Source organism: Poeciliopsis prolifica, unplaced genomic scaffold (genome assembly GCF_027474105.1).
Source record: "Poeciliopsis prolifica strain line A6 unplaced genomic scaffold, Auburn_PproV2 SCAFFOLD012, whole genome shotgun sequence".
In the NCBI taxonomy this organism is placed as follows: Eukaryota; Metazoa; Chordata; class Actinopteri; order Cyprinodontiformes; family Poeciliidae; genus Poeciliopsis; species Poeciliopsis prolifica.
This window is the reverse complement of record NW_026562387.1, coordinates 4451209-4476423: the sequence shown is the minus strand read 5'-3', so window position 1 is coordinate 4476423 and position 25215 is coordinate 4451209. Positions and strand designations below refer to the sequence as shown.

Here is a 25215-nt window from a genome sequence, read left to right as displayed (position 1 = left end):
TGAAAGGGAAGAGTTTCAGCCAGACATGCATGGAAGAATCAAATCAACAAATCAATGGTGCACATTTCACATAATGCCAATACTTTAAACTGCAGAGTGTGTTCCCTAGTTAAGATTAACACTATTAGCAATAAACACTAAGTATGAAGCAAGGGATAAATGTAGATAGATAAATAGATAGAAAATCCCTTTGGGATTTTCCCTCCGGTAAATTCTAGTGTGGGAAAGTTCCCCATTTCCACTGTTATCATGATGTTTTACTCTTCTTAATACCGAGACGTTTTGAATACAAATCCAGTATCATCAGTCTTTCAAAATTATAATCAAAAGTTTACTAAAATAAGCTTCTGGTCAGATATAAATCCTTTAGAAGAAGAGAGTTTAAAAGATGATGCAAAGATTCATAGTTAAAGATTTGCATTTGTTTGCATCTTCAAAAGGAGGTCAGCCAAAGATTTGTAGGGTCATTTCCCCCACCACATAAACCTACCCACAATTTAAAGTCGCATTTCCCCACATTTATTTCCATCTTCACCGACGGCACTCGTAACTTCAACTTCTGTTTTTTTTTTTAGCTAAGAGCAACATTTTGAGAAAACATCATTAACAGGGGACAGGACCTCATTCTCGTGTCATGCGCGAACTTTCTCCTCTCAGCAGAGCCTCCGCAGCCTCATCATCTGACTTCAGAGGCTCAGAGGTAAGCATGTATTGCACGAGCACACAGAGGTTTCTCCGGCGCGGTCGCGGCCTCAGATCTCCGCGGGGGAGAGAAGAAGGAAACATGTCCTCCCGACCATCGTCTCGGCTGCTCACCCCACAGTGACTCCATTACGCTTGGCCATAGCCTCTGGCCCCTTTCCGTCCAAACTCCATATCGTGATAAGAAGAAGAAAAACTCAAATTGCCCCCGAGCCGGAACCCTCACAGGTTGGAGGGTGATGGAGCTTGATGGGAAAGCCAGTAATGACCTTTGGGATCAGCAGGCGGCGGGCCCCCGGCTGCGTTGGGGCCTCCGACTTTTGATCATAGGCAGCGACTTCCACAACTTAAATCTCTAAGCTGCGAAAGGGAGAGCGCCTGCGTTCCCAGAAACCCCACAAGCAAAAAAAACAAAGAAGATGAGTCTCTTTATTTCCAAACAATAAGCAAAGTTTCCCTTCCTGCTACACCTTGAAAACAGCAATAAATAAATAAATTCTTCCATGTTGATTCAAAAACAAAATCCAGATATTTGAAAAAAAAAAGAAAGTTTCCCTTTCAGGTGAATTTTAAAAGCAGACATGGTCGTAGGTCTGTTTATCACAAAGATAAATTTATTACATCAATGCTACATAATCTTTAAAACCTGAATGCTGAGTTTTCCTTCCAGCAACAAGCTCAAGAGTCACAGAGGTACATCAACCAAACTCGCCAGTAGAGGGCGCTCTATGACACCTTATGAGGGGAGAAAAGGCCTGTCAAGGCTGCATCACTTTTTGAAAAGACTGTCATGTGGAACAGCTGTTCTAATTCCATGGTAAAAGTTTGATGGATTAACTTACAAAGAAGCGCCGGAGTTGAAATGAGGTGACTGCAACTGGATGAAATCCTGCTGACGTTTTAGTTTTAATGGGAGCAAAAGCTTCACCTCTCTCCTACATAATGCTTATTATACCTGTGAAGGTGAACAGCATCGATGACAATCTGATTCAGTTTGACATTTAATCCACTGTCAGATTCACATTCGAATCCAGCAACAACAGTTCAGTCCAACTGTGGCAAAGCAAAGCGCAGTCGGGAGTTGACGAACTACAAAAGCACTCATGTTTAGAAGCAACAAACAAGAAAAATGTTTTCTTCCCGGTTTTAATAGGGAAAAGCCTCCAGCAACAGCTAAACATCTGTCTCGACCCACTGGCAACGAAGACAGTAAAAATAACATAAAACAATTAAGCAGTCGGCCCGGCAGAATTTCTATCAAAACAGAGAGAGAGAGCAACGTTATTGGCAGCAATAACTGAATAAATGGAAAAATGGCAGTGAGAAAAGGTCGCTGGTGTGTTTTCCAGCAGCCTATAGCAACATCACTAAAAGCGATAGCTGAGTGTTCTGCTAGAAATATCTTAATTTGACAAGTTTTGGCCATTCAGATATTTAAATGTCGAGAGATTTTTAAAATTTTATTTTTCAAATGAACAATTAAAACAGAATTACCTGAAAGAAATAAACACATTACCTACTTTCCCCGCATCTCTCTGGCTTCATGAATAAACTTCGATCATTTTCATCCGCATGATAGAATTTTGTCCTCTTATTTAACATTTTTACAAAGTGGAGTCATGTAAACTAGAGCAGTGGTCCAAACCTTATGCCCTGTGGAATTCCACATCTAACTAGCCCAGTTGAGCCGAACATATCCAGTTTACTTGAGCAAAAGGTGAATTTCCAAGTTTGAAGTAGGCAAAATTAACAAGAAAAAAAAGGAGAAAATCTGTCTTTACCTCAAAAATCCAACCCGACTCCCTGAGGCTATTCTTCGTGGGTAGAATAGTTTCCCCACAATCCAAAATGTGTAAACTCCAATTTACTCCTGCTACATACAGGACACTTAACCCCAAGTTGCTTAGTGATCTGTGAATAAGTCAATGAATGTGAGAGCAAATGGATGCTGCTGCCCTAATGTAAAGTACTATATAAATTTGCTCCATTTACCATTGACATTTTGGCACATGCTTGTGTTTTTATATTCTCCGTTTCAACAGAGCGTCTCATAAAACGTGTGCACATCTGTGTACTTTCCTCTGCTCTTCGGCAGTCTCCGTTCTCCAGGGGAATTTCTCCCAGTTTGTGCAAAGCCCTTTCTCTAAAGATACCTTGATTAGAAGAAGGAAAGAAGAAAAAAGAAAAGAAAAGAAAACATTGCGCTCCAAAGAGGAGGAGGAGGCAGCACTGAAACAGAAAGGATCAGACCGCATCTTGTGATTCTGTGTCCTGCTGCCTCTCGGATCAAGAGAGGGAGAGAGGACTGGATAGAATAAGGGTCAGTTCGGGGATTGTCCTGAAAAGGAGAGGAGCTATTCCTGCCCGTGTGTGTGAGAGGAATGAGCATTTGTTTTGTGTTTCTTTTTTGTGCTGGTGCAAAAGGGACGTAATTATTCCCAAGCAGCACCATGAGCAGAACCACGTTCTTTGAGGTAAGTCAGCGTACACTTTCTCACCGACACGTGACCTTTTTAAAAATGAAGAAACCAAGTCGTGTGTTAAAGGAGATTTAAAAAAAATTAAAAGCACATGAAAACATTTGGGCAGTTTTAGAATGCAGTGTTAAGAAAGTGTCAACTTTGTAGGCCTTCTACACTGTGTCTCTCATGTCTCATGTGGTCTGATGATCATTAAAAAAGAAAAAGACAAGTAATTTTCTGCAACAGCATCAAGCCTACAAGCTAAAGCTAATTACAACTTTGCTCTGGGAACCTTGCCATTGCCAGAAGCTCAACAGCAAAACTGGAGAGCAAACGAACAACTATTTAAATAGTTTATCAGAGGGTGACGAAACCTGATCTTTTGAGAAACACGTCATTCTAACAGCTTTTTTTTTTTTTTTTAGTTTTCATGAGAAAGTGTTTGAACTTGTGTCCCTTCTGCAGAGGATGCAATTAAAGGAAGTACTTGTCTTCAGGACAGAGCAGGCTTTGTTAGTTGTTTCAAGACGCTAAGCTAACTAATTGTTCAGCGTCCAAAAGATACTGGCATTGAGCGTCCTGCAGTGTTGAAGGGAACAGACTTATTTCTGAAAACAAGAAATTTTCATGCAACCACACCAGAGCAGTGTGCCAAAAGCCACTGCGTTAAAACAATCCAACATGGCGTATCCTGCTAAGCTAGTCCTGGGTCAGACATGGACCACGACAGGATTGAACTATGAATTTGGCCCACATAAACTTACCTCTTTAGTTTACATCTGAATGAACATTGCAGACTTCCAAAGTGACATTTTTGCACTGTTACATTTTGCACAGTAACATTTTGAAAGGTCAAATTATCGTAAATAACGCTTGCGCATGTGTCTGCTATTTTTTCAGTCAAAACTAATGTATTGCAAAAGACTGACATAATACAATCCGCTCACATAAAAATCAAATTCTCATTTGAAGTGGTTGGCGACAGCTGATGCACAAAACGTTTCTACGTAATCACTATTTAACTCAATCGCACGCAAGCACTTCTGGTTTCCATCTGATGTTGCAAAAGTGAAGCGTCAACAAATGGACACGCCAACATTTATGGCCCAAACTAATTTAGCATGAGTGTCCCTGTCGGCCAAACACTTAGCTGATTTATTTTCGCCGGGCAGCCATTTGTAGTAAAGAAAAAAAAAAAAAAAGCCCCAACAACTCTATCACAAACTGACCCGAGTGAAGCCTGTGGTGTCATAATAACCAATAGTAGAAGTCATTATTTTGTACAATATACTTCTCAAATACTGTATACTTATAATAAAAAAGAATATTAATTTCTGGGATTATTTTGAGACGTCTTTTTGATTATTATCTTGGATTTGGAGTGGTCATAACATATTCAAGTTTGAGATTGCAGTTAGAGTCACTCCTTTATACTCAAGCTTACAAGGACATTTATGAAAAGTTTTTTAATGCAAAGCCCTGAAGTCTATTGGTTTCTCTTCTTTTACTTCTAACCTCGACATGCAGTCAGATTCGTGCTGGTTTAAAGTCCTTCGATGAATGGCTCCTTTACAATGCATGCGGCATGACTCATTTTCTCTTTCTTGACTGTGCACTCAGCAAATCTTCAGGTATCCATTAGTGGATTATTACACTGTCCAGTAAAGAAACCAATTTAGCCGGGACAGCTCTGCTGAGCAGCACAGTACGGAGTGCTCTCAGGGCAAATTGTGGCTCCATCCAGCGCCCTCCCTGCATATGCTGTTCATCACCACTGACGTGGACTAATTAAGACGGAAACGAGAGACACACAGATCTTCTGAGGGGAGCAATCTTCATTATTGAGAGCAAGATTGTTACTGTATGTTTTGAACATCTTGGATACCTAGAAGTAGGAGCAGTTACAATGAGTCATTTATTGGTCATCTCATCCAAAAATTGTAAAACTAAAAGGTATTCTGCAGAATTGGCACCGTAATTTGGTAGGGTTTCACGTGGTAACCAGGTCCAACAAAGAGCAAATACTTTTTTTTTTTGATGATGACGCAAGGTCTCTATAACTTTGTGAAATTTGGCTGGACCACTTTAAGTTCACGTCAAACCAACCCTACCGCTGATCATGTTCTATTCCTGCAGCAAGTGTTGATGTTTTTAACTTGAACACTTACTGAGTGTTTTATTGTTGTTCTCTCAAGAAAAATTTTGAATAATCATATTCATGCAGAATAAGTTGTAACATCTTGTAATGGTAGAAATAACATTAAGTCATAAGGAGCCAAATTTACCTGTACATTAAATAGACCGTTAGATGTATACTTGTTTTGTAAGAGACAACAAAAACAACATTAAACTTTTAAAATATTGCACCAGGTAATAACAAGTTTTCTACTTTCTACTGTAAGATATGCTAATGGATGCACAGTACCAGTAAGTTTTAAATGTAGACAGTAATATAATATTTCAGAGCGTAAAAATGATGAGAAAAAGCTCAAATATGTTAAAGATATCTCCATTAGCACATACCCAGAAAAACACAAATCTATTTACTCACACATCAGTCTTAAAATGCCTCGATTATATATGTATATATATATATATATATATATATATATATATATATATATATATATACACATACACACACACACACACACACTATATGTAGTGTGGAGAATAAAATGTTTCTACACAACAGATGGTACCATCTGTTTTCCGACCACAGATTCCATCATGAATCTGTATATATATTTTTTTTAATCTAATGAAGCAGGAAGTCAAGCTGTTTTACATGACAGAGACAAGGTTCTGATACAGCACAGAAAATGTGAAACAATCATTGCATCTAAAGTTTACCAGAAGCTTCAATTGGAAGAACATTTTGAACGTTTAAATGTGAAAGTCTGAATTTCTGTATTGTTTCTTAGTTTTTTTTGACATGGGTTTTCAAATTTGCAGTCAGGTATATTTACAGTGATCTACGTATTTGTAAAAATGATTTATCTGAAATAAAGAGGAGTTGACTATTGTGAGGCGTATAATGGTGGCTCAGAATGCAGGTGTTCATCCTGTAACCAGCGGGGGTTGCTGGTTCAGTCATTTTGCCGTTTTGCCTTAAAGGCACTTTGGTGTCCTCTGACTCGATAAAGCGCCATACAATTGCACACCGTTTACCATTCATTTGGACAACAGATTGCTCTCCATTATTAGCCTACGACGTGGTAAAGGTGATGTTTACATCATTTTCCAGGTGGAGGTCCTTGATGCCACGACTAAGGAGCAGCTTTGTTTTTTAGATAAGGTATGCCGACTCATCTTGGCGTGAACTGACACGCAAGCATCAGAGTTCAAATAATTGCAAGAGTCATGGGGTATTAATTCAATGGGACCAATACTTTCTGCTTGTATTCTGATCAGGTGGATCCTCACTCTACAATAGGAGATATTAAGAGTCTGTTTTACAAATCATGTGAGTTTTTGTCATTATTATTATGTGAATACCTCTCTCTGTAAACGGATTTACTGGACAAGGACGGAGATTAACACACTCGCTGTGCACCGAAGTTCCAGTGACCTGAACACACTTCATATATCACCTCTTCCCCCGGAGAGGTTTCTTGTCGAAAACAATTTCCTGTTTGTTTCCTCAAAGCTTTGCAGCAGTTTCTGCCGTGAGCTCGTCTCTGGTCAAGAGCTGTTGCTAAATGTCTGCCGAGCCTGAGGCTGTCGGCTTCTATTAGAGCAGAGCAGCTTAACGTTATTCCATTGTGGTCAATTATTGCAAGGCCTCCAGCCAAAAACTTTTTATGCAATGCGAGCTCCATGCAGCCGTGCCTCTGTGTGAATGTATATTTGTGCGTGTGTGTGTGTGTGTGTGTTTGGTCTGCTCAGATCCTCAGTGGTACCCAGCAAGACAGGCACTAAGACTTGATACCAGTAAGTGGCTACTTTGTCATTTCATTATTAAATGCATGTATTTACAGGTACTTCATAAGCAGCATGAGAGCTAAGTGGTGATCTAATCTGTGTATCTGTGCGGAGATTAAAGTGGGTGTAACTGGGGCAACTGATTGAGGATTTACTAAGTAGTAGCTTCTTGTAGAGATGGAAAATGATGTAGAGTGCCTTTAAAAAAAAGCACAGACAGTCCCTTTAACTTGGTCACATTTGTCACTTTACAAACTTCATGGTATTTTATGAGGATTTTAAGTGACACACCATGAAATAGGGGCACAAAATTGTGTCCCTGAAGGTAAATGAGGCATGGGACAAAAACAAAAACAGAGCCGTCAAGATAACAGTCGTGTGCTTAATTTATCAGTCAAATCAAAGCAGTTTTTGCTTGCATACTGCCAAATTACATCATTGTGAAAAAAATTATGTTTAGTCTTATAAACAGCTATTTATTAATATTTTAATAGTTTAAGTTCTGCCACAACCAGCCCGTTGAGGAAATTTGTGATCTTCTGTGGCCCGAAATGAAAGCGACTTTCGAACCGCTGTCTAAAAAGGCTTTCAAATTTACCTTACTGTGAAAAGTTGCACAGTTTGAATTTGCTCAGAGAGCTATTAGGGGCAATTATCCAATGGGAAACTCTAAAAATGCCATCCGATTAACAAGGCACGCTACCTAAAGCTCAAAGTGTGTGAAGAAAAAACTCCTGTAAAAAAACTCAGTAAACATTGTATGTAAATACATTTTCCCCTTTTTAAGGGGGAAAGTCGCTCAGAGACGATGAGATCTTACAGAACCTACCAGTGGGAACCACTGCCACCATGTACTTCAAAGATCTCGGGCCACAGTTAGGTTGGACTACAGTGAGAAGATCACGCTTGGATTTTAGTAAAATGCACTGTTTTCCCTCACTAACAACCGAACACCAGAGTTAATACAAGCCTATTTTGTTTTCAGGTCTTTTTTGCTGAGTACGTCGGAGCCCTGCTCACGTATCTCGTCTTCTTTTTTCGAGTGCCATACATCTACCCTCACGCATACGCCCTTACCTCCAGTCCCCATCCTGTTGTTACGTAAGTAGAAAACAAAATGTCAACCAAACAAAGCAGAAATCAGAACGAGCTACAAGCCAAAGTCCTCTTCCTGCCTTTGTGCAATTAAAGTCGTTTGTCCAATTGCCTGTTTTTTTGATAAAGATGACAATTGTTATATTTTTACCTGCCGTAATCTTTCATTTCCCTCCAAACGAGAGCTGATGAGATACGTTCAAAGCAGCGTTTTTCCGGTTTCGTTTGACTTCCTGCAGGTATCACTATAGGAAAGCAGAGTTCTAAACATTCTTGCATACACGTGAAAATAATCTCAAGATTCAAATTGATCAAATTAGATAGATACAGAAATCTGGCAGCATCCATCAACTTAGCCATAATAAACACATTGCGTGGCTAAAAAGTGGCATGAAACTTACTCGTCTTTTATGGTCTTCAGTTTCAGTTGCTTTGAATCAGGTCGAAAAGTGAGTAGTTTACTGCTTTCACTAAATTTCACTTACTGCTGATGTACGATCTGTCTGCTACACAGACAAGAAAATAACTTCACAGAACTTCCCTTTAAAAAAAAATCTAACACAGATCTCATTGACCTTAGACCTCTGACCTTGTTTGGTTTCGTCCACCAGACTGGCCTGTGTCTGCCACACATTCCACTACGTGAAGAGGCTGATGGAGACCATTTTTGTGCATCGTTTCTCCCATGGGACAATGCCACTCAGGACAACAGTCAAAGTGAGTTTTATTACCCCTTCTGTGCAACGGTTAGCGACAAGCCTTAGCCCGTGATGAATGTTGCTGTACAAAAATTACATAATACTTCATTTGAAACTTTTTTCTTTTTTTTTTTTTGTTGACAATAAACAATGTTGTCTTCAAATTTTCTTGCTCCTTTTCTGTAGAACTGTGCCTATTACTGGAGTTTCTCTGCCTGGTTAGCCTACTACATTAACCATCCTCTATATACACCTCCATGTAAGTCCAGCTATGTGCAAATATTGAGGGATTATCTACCCTATTCCCTTATTGTAATATAAATACAGTATATATACAGTATACTCACACACACCTGGTAAACATTGACATAAGGTTTATAGTCAGCAAAACTGGTAACATAATCTTCTGACAACTACAATTGTTGCTGTGCCTCCTTTTGTCCACTTGGGGTCATACTAGAAAACTCCAATCTGTTCAAAACTGGAATTTGTTGGAGTTACAATGAAATTATGTCATTTTCATTATTGCACTGTTAATAATATAATTGTTGTTGCTACGTTAGAAGAGTGATTGCTTTTATTTTGAGATGATGGCAGAAAATGTAACAGCATCTTCGGCAAGCAATAGGACTCATCATGTCCTCTATCTTGGTTTTTGTCAAATTTGCATTGACTGCACATGGTACCATTAGGCTAGGAGGCAGTTTCAGACAATTTTGCATAACTTTAATAATGGTACTGCCTGAATTTAAACATGTACGTCCACATGCAGCCTTTGGACTTCCCTTGTCAAGGTATTATTGCAGTTATGGACGCCACAAATACAGCAAACCAAGGCAACACGATAATAATGATTTTTAATTTTTTTTTAATGTATTGTGACATTTCATGCAGCACTTCAAGTTGAAATATTTCTGTTACAGCATATGGAGAACCTCAAGTCAAGTATGCACTATTGACATTCGCGGTACGTAAACCCAGCCTCACACTGGGCAAAGTTCAACTCAAGACTTCTGATCTGTGAATTTCTGCTTCAGATGTGCGAAGTGGGCAACCTCTCCATCCATATGAGTCTGAGTGACCTAAGAGCAGACGGTGAATTGCTGATCTCTTTTTATTATGAATCCCTTTTCTTTCTTTTTTTTTTAATAATCAGGTCAACTAAAGTCCTTTTCCCTTCCGATTGTTTATTTTTCTCGTTTGTGGAAACATCAGGGTTCAGAGTGAGAAGGTTTCCCACGCCAACCAAGAACCCCTTCACGTGGTTGTTTTTCTTTGTTTCCTGTCCAAATTATACTTATGAGGTAAAATTTACAGCAACTGCGTTATGTGACACTGCGCAAAATAACATGTATCGTAAATTTTTAAAACAGCTGTGAAGTTTCATTGTTTAACTACAATCCTAACATGTCTGTATGTTGTCATTTGTCATCTGTAGGTTGGAGCTTGGCTGAGCTTCACAGTCATGACCCAGTGTCTTCCAGGTATGTGATGCACACGTCCATATTTGGGCAAAACCAGAGATTCACCAAGAAATCAGCTGGTGACCAGAATTTGGAGATTTCCAGTTTAACTGGCCAAGACCCTTGGCAGTCTGAAACTCAAACAGATCATCTTCTTCTAATTAGTAATTGCACCGTGTGTAACAGTTTTCAGGTTGCAACTGCTGATAACAGTCTTCAGTGTTGAGGTTGTTACTGAGGGAAGAAGACTCAAAATTGATACATTACTTGAATATACTGGCTGAGATTGACATTGTGAGCTTTGTCAGGATTTTGTGTTCTATCTTATCCACGTTTGGACATCACGTTCGTGTCTAATGCAAATAATTCCTGAATGCTAATGGCAAGAAGGGTAGAAACAATATTTAGAATGCTGTCCATAGATCATAAGTTGGAAAAAACGGTATCATAGTTTTATAAAAACCAAAGATCAAAGCTCGCCTGTTACAGTAACATGTCGTAGCTTTTCATTGTATGTTTTGTCTTGCAGTGGCAATATACACTGTGTTCGGGTTCATTCAGATGACGATCTGGGCCAAAGTGAAGCACAGAGCCTACATACGAGAGTTCAAAGACTACCCGAGTGTCCGGATGGCCATTATCCCCCTGATTCTTTGATAATTGCTTTTGCGTGTGCTATTGTTTTCTTGAATCCAATACTATGCAATTTTAATACTGATGGGCTTAAAAGACGCAATGATTTAGAAGCACGCTACAGCTGAGCCTTCGAAACCTCCTGGGGACATTTTCTTTTCTTTTCAGTTTCAGCACACACAGACAAAAGTTTTTTAGTAGTGACATAAGTGCAGCGTTTCACTATGCAGCTTTAGTTTCTGTGCTTAAAAAAATTAAGCCGTTTAGAACTTTAGCTCATAATACAGAATGAACGTTCGTAAAAACAAAACAGCACACAGTTTATTACTGCATTTCTGCTTGACAAAGAATTAATTTTAGTATATTCATATTAAACACAGGCTTAGACACGGTCTTAAATGATTTCTATGAATCCAAATATGTCCAACTGAAGTCCTGAAGGGGTCAGCGTGCTGCGTGTTTCATTCTATCTTATCCACGTTTGGACATCACGTTCGTGTCTAATGCAAATAATTCCTGAATGCTAATGGCAAGAAGGGTAGAAACAATATTTAGAATGCTCTCCATAGATCATAAGTTGGAAAAATCAATACACATGGCTTAATTCTTTTACACTTGTTTCAGCCAATGAGTGTGCATGAGTGTGCTCTCATGCACACTCAGATCCAGCAGCTGATTTAGCTCCTTATGATGCCATCAATTTAGGTGGGAACATACCAGAGAAACTTTTATATCATTTCTGGTGATTTGAACCAGAGAAACACCCGCTTGCAGGACTTTGGTCCCTCAGGACTGATGTTCCAACTCCACCATGTTAACGAAGTCCAAGTAAATGTTCCGCTTTTTCTGTGCTTCATTTTCACTTGTTGCAACATTTTATTTATCTGACTGGCTTGTTCAGAAAAGCTTGAGGGAGTATTATATATATATATATATATATATATATATATATATATATATATATATATATATATATATATTATATATATATATATATATATATATATATATATATTTTTTTTTTTTTTTTTTTCATCTCCATCATAAAACCAGCAAATTATTTATGATAATTCATCAACTCTCTTTTTAAAAAAAATAAATAAATTAAGATTTTCCCAATTTTAGCCAACAAATGTTAGAAGTAAAGATAGTTCTTTATAAGTAAGTGCCTAAACAAACAGATGTTAATAATAAGAGTTTAGAATGGCTTTTGTGCTCTCAGGGGGATGCTGCTGACGCATTTAGTCATTACTTTATCAAGCTTTTTACTGAAAACATTGAAGATGTGCAGCAATCATCCGACTTCAACATGTAGATGCTTTCACCATGTAGATACAATAAAAACATTATTCTCTCAAAGCTCAGGTTTTATAATTTAAAAAAAATGTGACGCACATCTTAAAGAAACATACACTTTATTTGATTTGATGCTTCTCAGAAACATTCGCATTCCTTCCTCACCCTCTGACGACACCAATAATATATGTGAGCAAAAAAAAATAAAAAAATCAGGGTTGGACATGTATAAGAAAAGCATTTAGACGATTTAAACGTTCGAAAAAAGAAGAAAAAAGTCACAACGGGCTGAAATGGGTTTGCAGCAGCCGAAGGATTTTGTAATGATCGGTAAATGTATTTCACTAAAACACTGTCGAAATACAGGAGATTGTGACGCTTGTAATCAATAAAGTGCAAAAAAAATGAAAAACTAAGCTTGTTCAAGTGCTTCTTTCACAGGGATATGAAGGCATTTGAAAAGTTTCTCGCTTGGCATTTGAAGCAAAAAGTACAAAGAGCTAACCAACAGGGTACGCATTTTCTGACGCTCCTTGGGAAGACGTCCCCCTTTTTCACTAGGGGTGTGCCGATAAAACCTTGATTATGGAAGCGCAATTAACCAGTCTCACCACAGTTGCCGACTTGTTTCTATATTTAGCAACTTTTCAGACAAAAATAAAAAAATTATTGGTATCCTTCAAAATTACGATCGGCGGGTCAGGATTTTTAAAGGTAGGCGATCTGCCAGAAAACTGCAATCGGTTCAACCCTATACATTTCAAGTCTGTAAAAACCCGATTCTAAGGCGAGGAGGGCGCGGAACATGCAGCAGGCACATAAATGCTCCACTAAACTAACTTTGTTTTATCAAAACGCAAACGAGAAAATAAATCGATACACATGGCTTAATTCTTTTACACTTGTTTTGGCCAATTCAAACAGTCTCTTCAGTTAAATCTGATTTCAGAGCTTTTTTTTTCTTCTTCTTCTTTTCAAACTATGCCAGAGTCGAAGCTGTACGGTAGCTCACTAAAATCAATGAAGCAGTGAAGCGAACACAACGGAGCTCCCGTCCGGTTCGGTTTACTTCCTGTAAGACTTGATGGCCGTGGTTTCAATGTACCGCTGTGCACCGGCGGCTTTCGGGTGCAGAACAATGGTGTCGTCCTCTCTGGACTGCTGCTTGGCAAAGTTCACAAACACCTGCAGGGACAGTGGAAGATCAGATCAGAGCAGAACAGACTGGGGGGCGGGGGGAACAGAGCGACTTTATGTTTTAACATTGTAATTAGTGAGAAACACAAGGACTGTGCACATCTCTGTTGAAATTTCACATTTGTGTGATGTAAAAAAATAAAAATAAAATAAAATAAAAACAGCAGCAAATAACAGTAAATCAGTTTAAATTTAGTGCAACATGTATCCTTTACTATTGACTTGTTTTGAAATATTCCAAAATGTTGTGGCAGAATTAACCGAAAGAACAAAAAAATACTCACAATGCTACACAGTGTTGGTGGAATCATGATGTGGGATTGCCTTTTATCAGATGCATGTTTTTTTTTTCATTGCATTTGAATGAAATTATGAAGAAATTCAAATACGAGTTAGCTTCGACCCAAAACATTCCAGGGGGTAAAGGTGAAGAGGAACTACATTTTTCAAACCAAAAGCTGCTTTTGAATTAAAATCGGTTCTAGCAAATTATCAGTTTAAGGACGTGCACTTTTAAAACAACTAGATTGCCGTTTTTTATTTTCATAAATTTTTTCATCAAAGATTTGCTTGCTTTCCTAATTGAATAATGCAGAACAGCTGTCACATTAAAGGCTGAAAAAGTTTGAAATTGCTTTTTTCACATGGTTTTTACTTTTCAGAAAACACAGAGATGTCCACTTTGCAGGACAATTGTAAAATGTTATACTGAGGTCAAATGTCGTAGAAAAGAAAACTCAAACTGTGGATTGTTTATGTGCATCAGTGACCTGGTCAAGAGTCGTCTGGGACACAGAGTAGTCCTCTATGTTTAGCTTGTCCTTGTTAGCCAGCACCATTTGAAATATCCTGGCCAGAGATGGAGAGGAGATCTTATACTGCAAAGTGTTGTAGTGCTTCTCCCTCTGGATGGAGCCGGGGAAGGTGCTCTCCATGAACGCCTCGGCAGGGTTCAGGTCAGGCAGGCGGCCGGGCTTGGCCGCCCTGATCTTCATGGTCACCACGTAGCCATCGCCGAACCTGGATCGCAATGGTAACATTATGAAGTTGCGTTTGGCGGCGTCGGTTACTGCTACTAGAAATGAAACGAGCGTAAAGGGCGACGACTGACTTGTATTTGAGGTGCTGAATCGTTCCCAGACATTTGAAGGATCCATTAACCATAATGGCTAAGCGGGTACAGAGCGCTTCACATTCTTCCATGCTGAACGAAATAGCAATTGCATTGTGAAGCAACATCTGTAAGCTTGTGTGGGCCTCAATCCACGGCGACCCGCGGTTTACCTGTGTGAGGTGAGGACCACGGCTCTTCTGTCCTGAATGACACTCATGATGGAGTTCCAAAGGAAGCGTCTGGAGAGCGGGTCCATGCCTGTGGTGGGCTCATCCTGACAGACAGGAAGTAAACCACAACAGCCATATTTAATGTATGTTCACAGCAGAGTTTTGTCGGTTCTGCCTTGAAATGCCGAATGGTTTAATGCTCACCAGCAGCACCAGAGCAGGACAGCCGATCATGGCGATGGCGGTGGAGAGTTTCCTCTTGTTACCTCCGCTGTAGGTCCCAGCGCTTCGACCTGCGTACTCTGACAAACCCAGCTTCTGGATGGCCCATTCAGCCACCTGAAAAAGACAGAAAAACATATGCGCACATCTAGGCTTTGTGGAACATTTCATTCGTGATTTACCCAATCGCAATAAATGATCGTCATCATCATACGAGCTGCATCATCTCACCCTGCTGAGCTCAGACTCTGGGACCCCTCGGAGGCGGGCGTACAGGTGCAGATGCTCTCTTCCTGTCAGGAGCTCGTCGATGGCACCAAACTGGGGGCAGTAGCCCATGTTCTGGTGGACGTCCAGGATGTTGGTCAAAATGCTGAAATGAAACGTGGCATTAAAAGGCAACTTAGCATTTAAGATCGAACGAGATAATGCAAGACCTAGGAAAGTGTTCACATCCTATCAAATGTATGGTTAAAGAAAAAAAAACTAGAAGAAGACTTAATATATCACACTACTTACTGTACCCCACCTTTTTTGAATATTGACACTGAATCGTATTGTATGTATTGTGAACCTGTAGCCGGAGACAGAAGCCTCTCCTGACGTCACGTCTATGTCTCCAGTCAGCATCTTAAACGTTGTGGTCTTCCCGGCTCCGTTTACTCCCAGCAAGCCAAAGCACTGCAGGGGAAGAGGAGAAGAAAATAATAAAATAAAACACCAAATAAAAAGTTATCTGACCGTCTACTGCTGAGAGTAGCTGATCGGGACGGATTTAAAGACGCACCTCTCCGGGCGAAACTCCGACACAGATCCGATCCACCGCGGGGATCATTGTTCCTCTGTACGTCTGGTCCGATAACAACGAAACGAATCCCGACTTGTTTAGTTGTCAGTCACTTTATTTCAGTCTGAACCTCATTTACTGAAGTCTCTCACCTTGGACAGGTCTTTTATACGTAAAATATCGAATGTATTTTTACTCTTGTGGATTCGCTCCCTTTCCTCAGCCACGTCTTTGTCTTCGTCCAGCATATGAGGCTTTGGGCTATCTGGAATCCTACAATTATTACAAATTTAAAAAAAAAAAGAAAGAAAAGCTTTTTTAGCACATCCAACCTCCACCTACCTGGAAATGACATTGCATCTTAGAAATGTGTTGTGAAGTTTTCCTGTCCTTTACCAGTGATCCAGGAAGAAGCGGTACTGAAACAGGATGTTGAGGGCGAAATAGACAAATCCCTCAAAGGCCATGCAGAACAGGTTCTTCCCAATGAAGTCCCAGTTAAAGGGATCTGGACTGTAATCCTCCCCTGAGGCGACGGATAAACACAGCGAACTTGTGATATCTGTTTTCTTATTTGTGGTTGTTTCGGGTAGATGTACATTGCCTTGTCTTCATACCCATTAAACGTTTTTCCATTACGTTACTCAGTATTTACAGCGTTCAGTGAGTTGATTGGGGAAGTTAAAGCCACGTCAGAGTAAAGAGGCTTTATAGTATTTTCCTAATCTTTGCAACTCCTCCAGAGTTACCACAGCTTCTCTCATTGATGCTCTTGGCAGGTTTGTAGTTGTGCCACATTTGCATGGTGCAATCATCTTTCAAAGTTTGGTGTAGTGCATAGAATACACACTTCAGTTATCCACTACTTTATCTTGGTCTGTCACTTTAAATCCAAATAAAATACAATACAATTCAGAGGTTTCAATGTTGCAAAATATAAAAAGGTCCAAAAGGTGCGACTGTTTTTGCAAGCCACGGTACCAGAGTGAATATACAGAATCTGATCTGTTACACCTGGTGTCGCTGGACATTCATCATGCTCAGACAGTGGTTGGAAGCTTGAGAGATCCAGAAAAGTGGTCTGATTACCGAAGCGAGCGTAGACGTCAGTCACAGCCTGGTTCATGGCCATGTCTATGAGACCTCTACCAAGACAGTAATGGGGAAAGACGAGCAACACTGTCTTTAACATCTGGTTGAATCTGTAAAGACTCTGAATTGGGGGGAAAAAAAAGGAAAGAAAGTGTAAGTGAGAGGGAAACTTGCTGACTTCAGGTTGATATTTGCCGTGGGCCTACTGTAGTGCTCTCAAACAGGTCCAGGATGAAGGTGATGGCACTGCTGTTGATCCCGATGAAGAGGTTGATGCAGGACAGAGAGACGTAGGCTGTGCTGGGGACGCTGAAGACGTAGGACATGGGGTACATCATGGGTGTCACGGACCAGCTGGGAAAGAGAGTCAATTCGTCTGAAACGATGAACAACACGCTCGCATCCTGTCAGTCGTGATTATCCTACTCAGGTGTGGGCCTTGACAGCAAATTTGCATTTGCAGACGATTTAGGTTTTTCCAAACATTCGTAACAATGGTTTGCAAATTTTGCATTAGTATTTTCCATCAGTTATTGCCAGCGCTGGTAATTAAGGGCAAAAAGTCTTGATATAAATTCTGTTTTGTTTCGTTTTCCATCATTTCCCCAATATAAACTTTTAGAAAAATTCAACTTTTAGTGTATTTATTTAGTAGGTCTAAAAAAATTTTTAAAAAAAAAGCAATCCCAATCCTCAATACACTTAGGCATTCTCCAAAAGGGGAAAGACAGAAGAACATGCTGCTTCATACAGCTGTACCAGGGCTGTACAACACATTAGATTACAGTGTTACCCACAATGACTGGAAAACTGTTAAAGATGTGCAAAAAAAACAATGAAAAATACTATCAGAAAGTTAAATTATTTAACACGAAATTGAAAAAAAGTTGCAGCTCTTGACATATGAACTTTATTTTGTTCATTTTTTCCCCCCCTTCACTGCAGTCCTACCTACTGAGCCTGGTGGCAAAGTAAACTTAAACACTGTCGTTTGTCACAGCTGCACTTGTTTAAACTGTTTAATTATTGCTGTGACAGAAGGTAAAGGCATGTTTAGGGAAGTTGGGATGTTCTTGTAGTTATGTTTAGACTGCTTTAGCAGAATGGTATGTTCTCTTGCATTTTCCGTTTAGTGGCTAAGAGAAATAGGCACCTCTGCCACATCGTATTTATACCCAGGAGAACAGGAGCTCATGGATGACCAATTAAAAGTTCCTACACAGCTTGGAAAAACCAATAGTCAAAGTATTATTCACTCACTTTTTATTATGAAGGAGTTGTAGGGGTGCTGAGAAGTGTCGCACCAGTGATTTTGTGAGAAACAATTCTTTCTGGTGACATTATTTTTGTGCGAAACGCACTCAAATTAACAGTGAGAAGGCTGGCATATTTATTATTTTAGATATTTCTTTATAAGGGGTACAAATAGTAATTCACGTTTCCATTTTTGGGCCAGGATTGCTCCTGAACAATACCAGTCGTGGTACTGTGACACTAACTCACTTTTCTGTTTTTGTTCCTACATTCAAAACAAAGAAGGACCTTTAAAACAGACAACATGACTTGGTCCAACTCACCCATATAGCATGAGCAGGGCAATAAGGGGTTGCAGGTTGGTTGGTGAGGTGTAACATCTCTTATCGAAAAACAGGAAAATTTCCACCACCATGGCTGCACTGATGGAGTAATTCACCTAGAGGTAGTCACAGAAAGCCTCAGTTCAAGCTCTAATTACATGGCCTAGATAATGGCAGCAATCTCAAAACGGTAACTGGGCCACTGTACCATGTCCCACAGAAAGTTGGCCGTCCAATACACCAGCGGACTAACGCCACTAACAAACTGCAGGAGTTTAGCCTGGGTGACCCTCTCCTTGATGAGGTAAAGGACGAAGCTGGCTGGGACGAACGACATGGCGAAGATGACACAAATGGCCACCACTGCGTCCACCGACGTAGTGAGCCTGGAAAAGGAGAAGTGGAAAAGCTTTCGTGAGCTGGGACGAAAGAAAGACATGATTGTTTGCTGTGTCCTAGTAATGACAGGCGAACGATCCGGGAAAAAGGGATGGAAAAAGAGCGATGAGGCCGACGGTCACTCACACGGTGATCTCAGAGAGCTGCTCTTTGGTCAGGTTCAGAGGATGGTTGACAACTGTGATCCCGTATTCGTTCAGATCTGCTCCTTTTGGAAGATTTGCGCGAAGGATGGCATTGTTGGCCACGTTCATAAAAGACACCATGGCATGCCAGCCCTTATTGTTATACCAAACCTAGGAAAAACTGCAACTGATTACCAAAACGTAGCATGTATTATGTATTTCATATTTGATCCATATCTAGACAGTTTACCCAACTGCTGAGCTGTAAAGGACTAACCTTGACATTGTTCTCTGTTTCCATGTATTTGAGAAACTTCCCTATTCCATTAAGTGTTTCTTTGGAGTATTGACCCTGAAATAACATGTCACAGTTACCTTTATAAATATGTTAAGCAGGCTTTTAAATGGAAGTTAATCTCAAACAATCCCATAAAATAACAGATGAAATTGTTTTAAGTAGAAAATTTTAATTTTCTAAGAATACTTTCAACATTAAAATCATCCTGTTTCATCTATTTCATGAATTTCCAATTTATTGTCCTATTTGCATTGGACCATCCACCACAAATGATCTCACAAGCAGTGAGAGCAAAATTTGTTCTCAGTGCGAGACTTACGATCATTGATTCACATAAATGCAGATTAGTTGGTCCCAAAAGCAGGTCATATGACTAAGGAAGACAATCTTTTAAAGAAAAAACACTTTAACTGTCACAGCAGTTTATGTAAATGCAATTTAATACACCAAGTTTTCTTGGTGAAATTATTTAGACACAATTATTTACAGGAGAAATTGAGGAAGGAGGTGAGAATTGAGGACAGACCATGTAAGCCCATTCTAGACAGGCTGACTAAAATATAGAAATTTCAGACAGGCAGGGTAAAGTACATTATCAGTATATATATATATATAAACTAAAGCTATTTAGCTATTTTAGTTATTTTACCTTTTTGCACCACCTAACATTTGCATTGGACAGTTTCTCACCCCACTGAGGTTCAGAAGTTGTCCCAGCTGAGCCGCTAAGTCCTGAAGTGTCTTCGGCTGCACTCCTAAAACAGGAAGCTGTCCACCCACTGATATGCCTCCATACCTGGACACCACAGAGAAACCAACCTCTCAATGAAACCTGCACAACTTCTCTGGTTCAGTTGTTTCTGCATCTAAGTCAGAGGAGTATCTGCAGTACATAATCGGACCACAAGAGGGAGATACAACACAAACAGTTGCTTCTGTCTATGACTTCTACTTCAAGATGAGCATGAGTTGTCATCATGTGATATTGTAAGTATATTTTAAGTATATGGCTGGTATTTACCTCTGCTCATTCACCCAATATTTGCTTTTCAAGCTGCAGAGAGATCAAACAGACATATTAAATTATTTCACCCAACTCCAATAAAGACCTCCAGTCCAAGTCCATATATTTTTGTTTTAAGGTCTTCAAAGCCTCCATACCTGGTCCTGATCAGGGTGGGATACGTTTTCACAAGGTAGTCAGAGATGTTCCTGCCAGTAAGGTCGAACAGAACATCTCCAGTTGACTGGATCCTCTAAAAAGCAAAACAAGAAAGAAAAAAAAAATCGATTCTCATCAGACGATTTATCTAAAGTAATGTTTTGCTTTTCTACACAAAAAGTCTGGGCGTATTCAGTCCCAACCGACCTGTGGAGGTGGCAGGCCTCCGGCTCCTTCAGGACACACAGGGAGCATGGTGAGTTTCTTGGATGTGCTGCACTGACATTCCGGAGAGGGTCTAAGAGGAGTCCACTTTGGGCTCTCCAGCATTTCTATCAAGGAAGGGTTGACCATCGGCATCTCCCACTCTGTGGTGATGTTATTGCATGGGAAATCTCTAGGATAGGATGAGATTGAGCCGTTCTATGAGCCAAAGTACTCCAGAAAAAAACACAAGACGCGTCCACAGCAATGACATCTACTTACTCCAAAGGTTCATCGGCCATGCAGCGGGTCCCAAAGCCGGGCTTGTCAAGCAAAACCTCCCCAAAATATCTCATCTGTGCATCCATGGGACGCTCATTGCTGCAATGGAGAAATTTCAGTCTTCTAACTTTACGTCACTTCATCTATTTTAGCTGAATTCAAAAAGCACAATGATTTTGCGTCCACCTGAAGAATGTGTACTGTCTCCCATACATCCAAGGAGTGAGGGTCACACTTGGATACTCTCCAAAAGGCGGGACTATGAGAGTAAACATCAGTGCCAAGAAGACAAAGCTGGCTGGAAGGACAATCTGCCAGAACAAAAGAAATAATTACACTTTAGAAAACAATGAAACAATTCTGAAACATGCGTTTCAAACGTATTCCTACACCTATGAAGATTTCCGCATTGTCTTTTCTGGTGCTAGAAAATAGGTTGATATTTCCTACAAAATAAACTTGTGAACTTTAACTTTGAAGTTTACCGATAGCATGTTAAATACCCCATATAGGCTATGAATTTATTAACAAAACATTGTCAGAGCACATTGAGCATAATAAATAGCAGCAGACATAGCATGAAAAATCACAGAAAGGTAACCTGGGCAATGAAGTCTTTGTAGGAGCGTGTGGCATGATGCCACCTCTTGATTAACAGAGCCAGGAACTGTTTGATGATGAGACAGATGCCTCTGACCTGGTAGGATCCTTTACCTGCTCTGCCCTCTGGGAACTCATTTGGGCCATGGCCATTGGTCTCTGAAAAAAAACCCGAAACAGACGCCACGTTGGCAGGAAATAACTTGCACTGATATATTTAAAACTGTAGGTACCCAAACATTGCTTTCTAGATGCAGCAGTCAAAATCTATTGGTCAGCAAGACTAGCAGAGTTCATTATTTGCAATCCAATAATGCCAGAGGAACTTGGTGGCTAATAATTTGCCCTGTTTGGACTTGGAAGTTGGGGTTTCTGAGTTCCTCAGTTGGAAATAAAACCAGATCGCTCACATGAAGTTCGAATTCTGAGTTGGAAAGTCAAGCTTTCCCTGGCAGCCCTGAGTTCATTATCCATTATCCGTTTGCATAAAATGCAGTGAAACTTGCAAGTATAATCTATTAGCACGTCATTCGTTTTGTGTCTCGATGAAGAAGTAGAACACATACTGCTGTACAAAAGCTCTTTGTTTGAACGCATTAAATGGAGACAAATAGATTATTCGCTTATTTTCTCGGTTTTCCCATTGATATTCCAATTTCCTAGTCAAACGCAGTTGGCTTGGATCCAACATCTTTCTGAGATTTCCCAGATCCCCGACTTCCGAGATAAATCAAATGCAGCATAACCTCATTACAAATAGCTGGCCTTGTAGGCTACTACGATGCGATGCTCTTTGTGCTGTTGTCCTGCAAAACATACCGAAGTATATTTTTTCAAATATAAAAATATCTTTTGTTCTACTGTAGAAAAATTACCCAGAGGGGACTTATGAAGGTTTATTCTGAAGTCGAAACATAAAGTTACGGTGAGACGCTATCAGGTTTAGCTAAAGTTGGAGCGAACTGTGGGTGTATGGGGTTAAATCCTGTATCAATCATTCACAAATGTAAGTCGTGTCATGATGAGGTTTTGTTTTGTACCAACCTCACCCCGGAAATTGCAGTCTTTTTCCAACACTATCCGCCTACGCTCTCTCTTACAGAATGTTGTCACGTTTGTCGGAATGTCAAATTATTCTTTTACTTTCTCTTTCTTTAAAAACTCAAACAGCATGTCTGTCAGACAACAGCTGCAGTTGTTGGGAGCTGAAAGCCACCGTCACCTTTTTGTGCCTCCACATCAACAGCCACTCTGTTGAATCCACTGAGACTAGCTCGAGAAATCTGTTGAAATGATTTCCTGTCTGGAAAGGTTAAAAGAGATGATACGAAAGACGAGACACACAGGACAGGAGGTAGATTGATGCGTGGTTAAACCTGGAGTTGGACACACAATCACTTTTTACAACGGTGGGAAGTTAATGAGGGGATTTTGTTCGTCATTTTGCCCCTTTGCCATTTTGCACTTTGTAAGGTTTATGGACTGTTTGTGCCAAATTGTTTCTGTTAGGCAAAAAAAAAATCCCTCTTGCACAAAACATTTTGTAAAGAAAACAGGTCAAATCATACCTTTAAGATGTTTATTTTGCGCTCTCACAACAGATAATCAAAAGTATTTTTCTTCAAGTTAATTTTTGGAAACAGGAACAAAACGGCAGGTTGGAACAAAATGTGAAACAAGGACACAAAACAGAGGTACCACTATTACTACTTTGTGCTTTTGCATTTGCGATACCTTGACTACATTTCTTCTTAGTTGCATTCCCATTTGCTGTGACTTTCAGAAAAATCTGCAAGAAAGTAGATTCGTTTCTTAGACTGAAGATTAACAGTGAACCCTTTTTATTTTAAAAAAAGTTATTAAAAATATCCGCACCTTTTTGAGTTATTTAAACTTTTATGTTCTGACACAGCACCTCTTATATATCTACTGCATTTGCACTGCGTCCCGCATAAGGAAAACTATTGAAGACAACGTAATGGATGGGGACCAGGAGATTTTTGATGGGCTTAAAATGTGGCTGTAATTGGAAACTATGATTACTTTTGATTGGTTCCACTAACCTCCTCCAGGGAGGTGTCGGACACACCGAAACTGCTGAGGCCGATGTCCACCAGGGTTTCCTCCAGCTCCCTGAAGAGGCTGGCGTACGCTCTGGGCTGGAAGTCCCGATTCGGCAGCAGAAAGGTGAGCTCCTGTCCGATGGCCTCGATGAGACGGGCCTGTGGGACGTGGTGGTGGACCAGGGCTGTGATGCTTTCCATGTTACCTGAAGATGGGTGGAAGATGTAAGACGTTCCTTTTTTTTCACCAGGATGGGTGAAATTAGTTTGAAGGGTCCTTGCTATCCCATCTCTAAAAACCTTAATATGTTTCAGGGAGCAACTTCCTACTATCATGTAATGCAGTTATCAACCATGGAAGAATAATACAAATGTTACACAAATTATTATTCAAATATTCTTAGAGACTTATCAATATGCTTGTCCGCAACCGTAATTCAGGGCTGTCCTGCACGTTGGATGATAATCAGTGAAGAAGAAGAAAATCATTGACATTGCAAGTCAAATGTAGATTTGAATTTTTCTAAATAATAACTATAACCGTAAACGGACAATAGACTGATTACGATCCAGTGCACTGCAAAAACACTAAATCACTACACTAACACTAATCAGATTGCTTCACTCATAACAAGACATCTTCCCCATTTTATAGGTTAATTTATCTGCCAACAGAGCAATAACTTTTTTTTTTATCAATATTAAGAAATTATTTACTTAAAACCAGCTTCTATTTCTTCCTAAAAAAAAAAAAAAAGGTTACATGTAAGTTAGTTTTGGTGTCTTCAAGTATCTTGCTGAAAAGTTACTTTTGAGTTATTTCAGCTTATTTCAAGTTGTTGCACGACCAAAATTACTTGGTAATATGTTGTGTTTTGGTAATATGTGTGAAAAGACAGCATTCAAGCTCCTGCTCTCCACTGTTAACAGGAGAGAAGACTGACCACCAATCATACACATCGCAAGGAGAGGAACGGCAAGATCTTACCGTCCAGCTGTCTGTCTGGGGTTTGGCTTTCTTCCTGGTTGGCTTTAAACTTCGAACATTTGGAGCATTTACACGAGCAGTCCTGTGTGCAGTCGCAGCTGGTCTGGTTGGTTGGATGAAACGATACCAGGATTAAATGATGGGTGAAGCATTTTTCTGTACTTTTAAAATCCAGTGTGTCATGGCCTCTACGTCTCCCTTAATCTGAGGTCACGTTCAGGCAAAGACGAAAAACTATGCTTCTGTACTGTTTTCACACATCCCTACAGATGTCAGTCAAGCTTGCTCTTCATAAAGTTAAGCATTTCAGGAGCTCTCACAGACTTTTCAATCTACTGCGTTTCAGACAAACAGAAGGTTCCATTTTCTCAGTTCCTCACATTAGGCGGCTCGTGCTTCATCCTGCGAACCAGAGTGAGGTAAAAGCCTGCCCCAAAGCAGTTCTTAAGGAAGATGGGTGAGCCGCAGCAGTAAAGGCGACCCTGAGAGATGATGGCCACCCGGTCACTCAGCAGGTCAGCCTCGTCCATGTGGTGGGTGGACATGATCACCGTGCGTCCTGCAAACAACAAATCGAGACAAGTGATGGCGAGAGAAGGAACGATGGAGGGATCTTTGATGAATCCTATAATCACAAATACGGGTGATATTTTCCTGTGGTG

General features: G+C 40.0%; 2 protein-coding genes across 2 annotated transcripts in view; one reads left to right on the top strand and one right to left on the bottom strand.

Moving 5' to 3' along the window:
- Nucleotides 1–2983: 2983 nt before the first annotated feature.
- On the top strand, nucleotides 2984–11887 carry tecrl2a (trans-2,3-enoyl-CoA reductase-like 2a). Its single transcript, XM_055037175.1, has 13 exons — nucleotides 2984–3176; nucleotides 6412–6462; nucleotides 6579–6630; nucleotides 7053–7097; nucleotides 7876–7979; nucleotides 8074–8189; nucleotides 8795–8900; nucleotides 9068–9140; nucleotides 9805–9848; nucleotides 9919–9976; nucleotides 10097–10185; nucleotides 10320–10365; nucleotides 10874–11887. The coding sequence occupies exons 1-13, from the start codon at nucleotides 3153–3155 to the stop codon at nucleotides 10999–11001; spliced, it is 936 nt and encodes a 311-aa protein (XP_054893150.1). The 5' UTR covers nucleotides 2984–3152; the 3' UTR covers nucleotides 11002–11887.
- A 488-nt stretch (nucleotides 11888–12375) lies between these two features.
- LOC129364549 (retinal-specific phospholipid-transporting ATPase ABCA4-like) overlaps nucleotides 12376–25215 on the bottom strand; it is a 34383-nt gene continuing 21543 nt past the window's right edge. The window contains 28 exon segments of the mRNA XM_055037235.1: nucleotides 12376–13458; nucleotides 14241–14490; nucleotides 14582–14674; nucleotides 14755–14858; nucleotides 14959–15093; nucleotides 15208–15349; nucleotides 15551–15657; nucleotides 15764–15826; nucleotides 15916–16036; nucleotides 16160–16289; nucleotides 16853–16976; nucleotides 17062–17209; nucleotides 18433–18548; nucleotides 18641–18818; nucleotides 18958–19127; nucleotides 19234–19308; nucleotides 19945–20050; nucleotides 20276–20308; nucleotides 20416–20510; nucleotides 20624–20813; nucleotides 20903–21001; nucleotides 21089–21213; nucleotides 21504–21661; nucleotides 22725–22805; nucleotides 23237–23291; nucleotides 23566–23771; nucleotides 24554–24656; nucleotides 24934–25112. Of these exon segments, the coding sequence (XP_054893210.1) occupies nucleotides 13339–13458; nucleotides 14241–14490; nucleotides 14582–14674; nucleotides 14755–14858; nucleotides 14959–15093; nucleotides 15208–15349; nucleotides 15551–15657; nucleotides 15764–15826; nucleotides 15916–16036; nucleotides 16160–16289; nucleotides 16853–16976; nucleotides 17062–17209; nucleotides 18433–18548; nucleotides 18641–18818; nucleotides 18958–19127; nucleotides 19234–19308; nucleotides 19945–20050; nucleotides 20276–20308; nucleotides 20416–20510; nucleotides 20624–20813; nucleotides 20903–21001; nucleotides 21089–21213; nucleotides 21504–21661; nucleotides 22725–22805; nucleotides 23237–23291; nucleotides 23566–23771; nucleotides 24554–24656; nucleotides 24934–25112 (3506 nt within the window). The 3' untranslated portion in view covers nucleotides 12376–13338.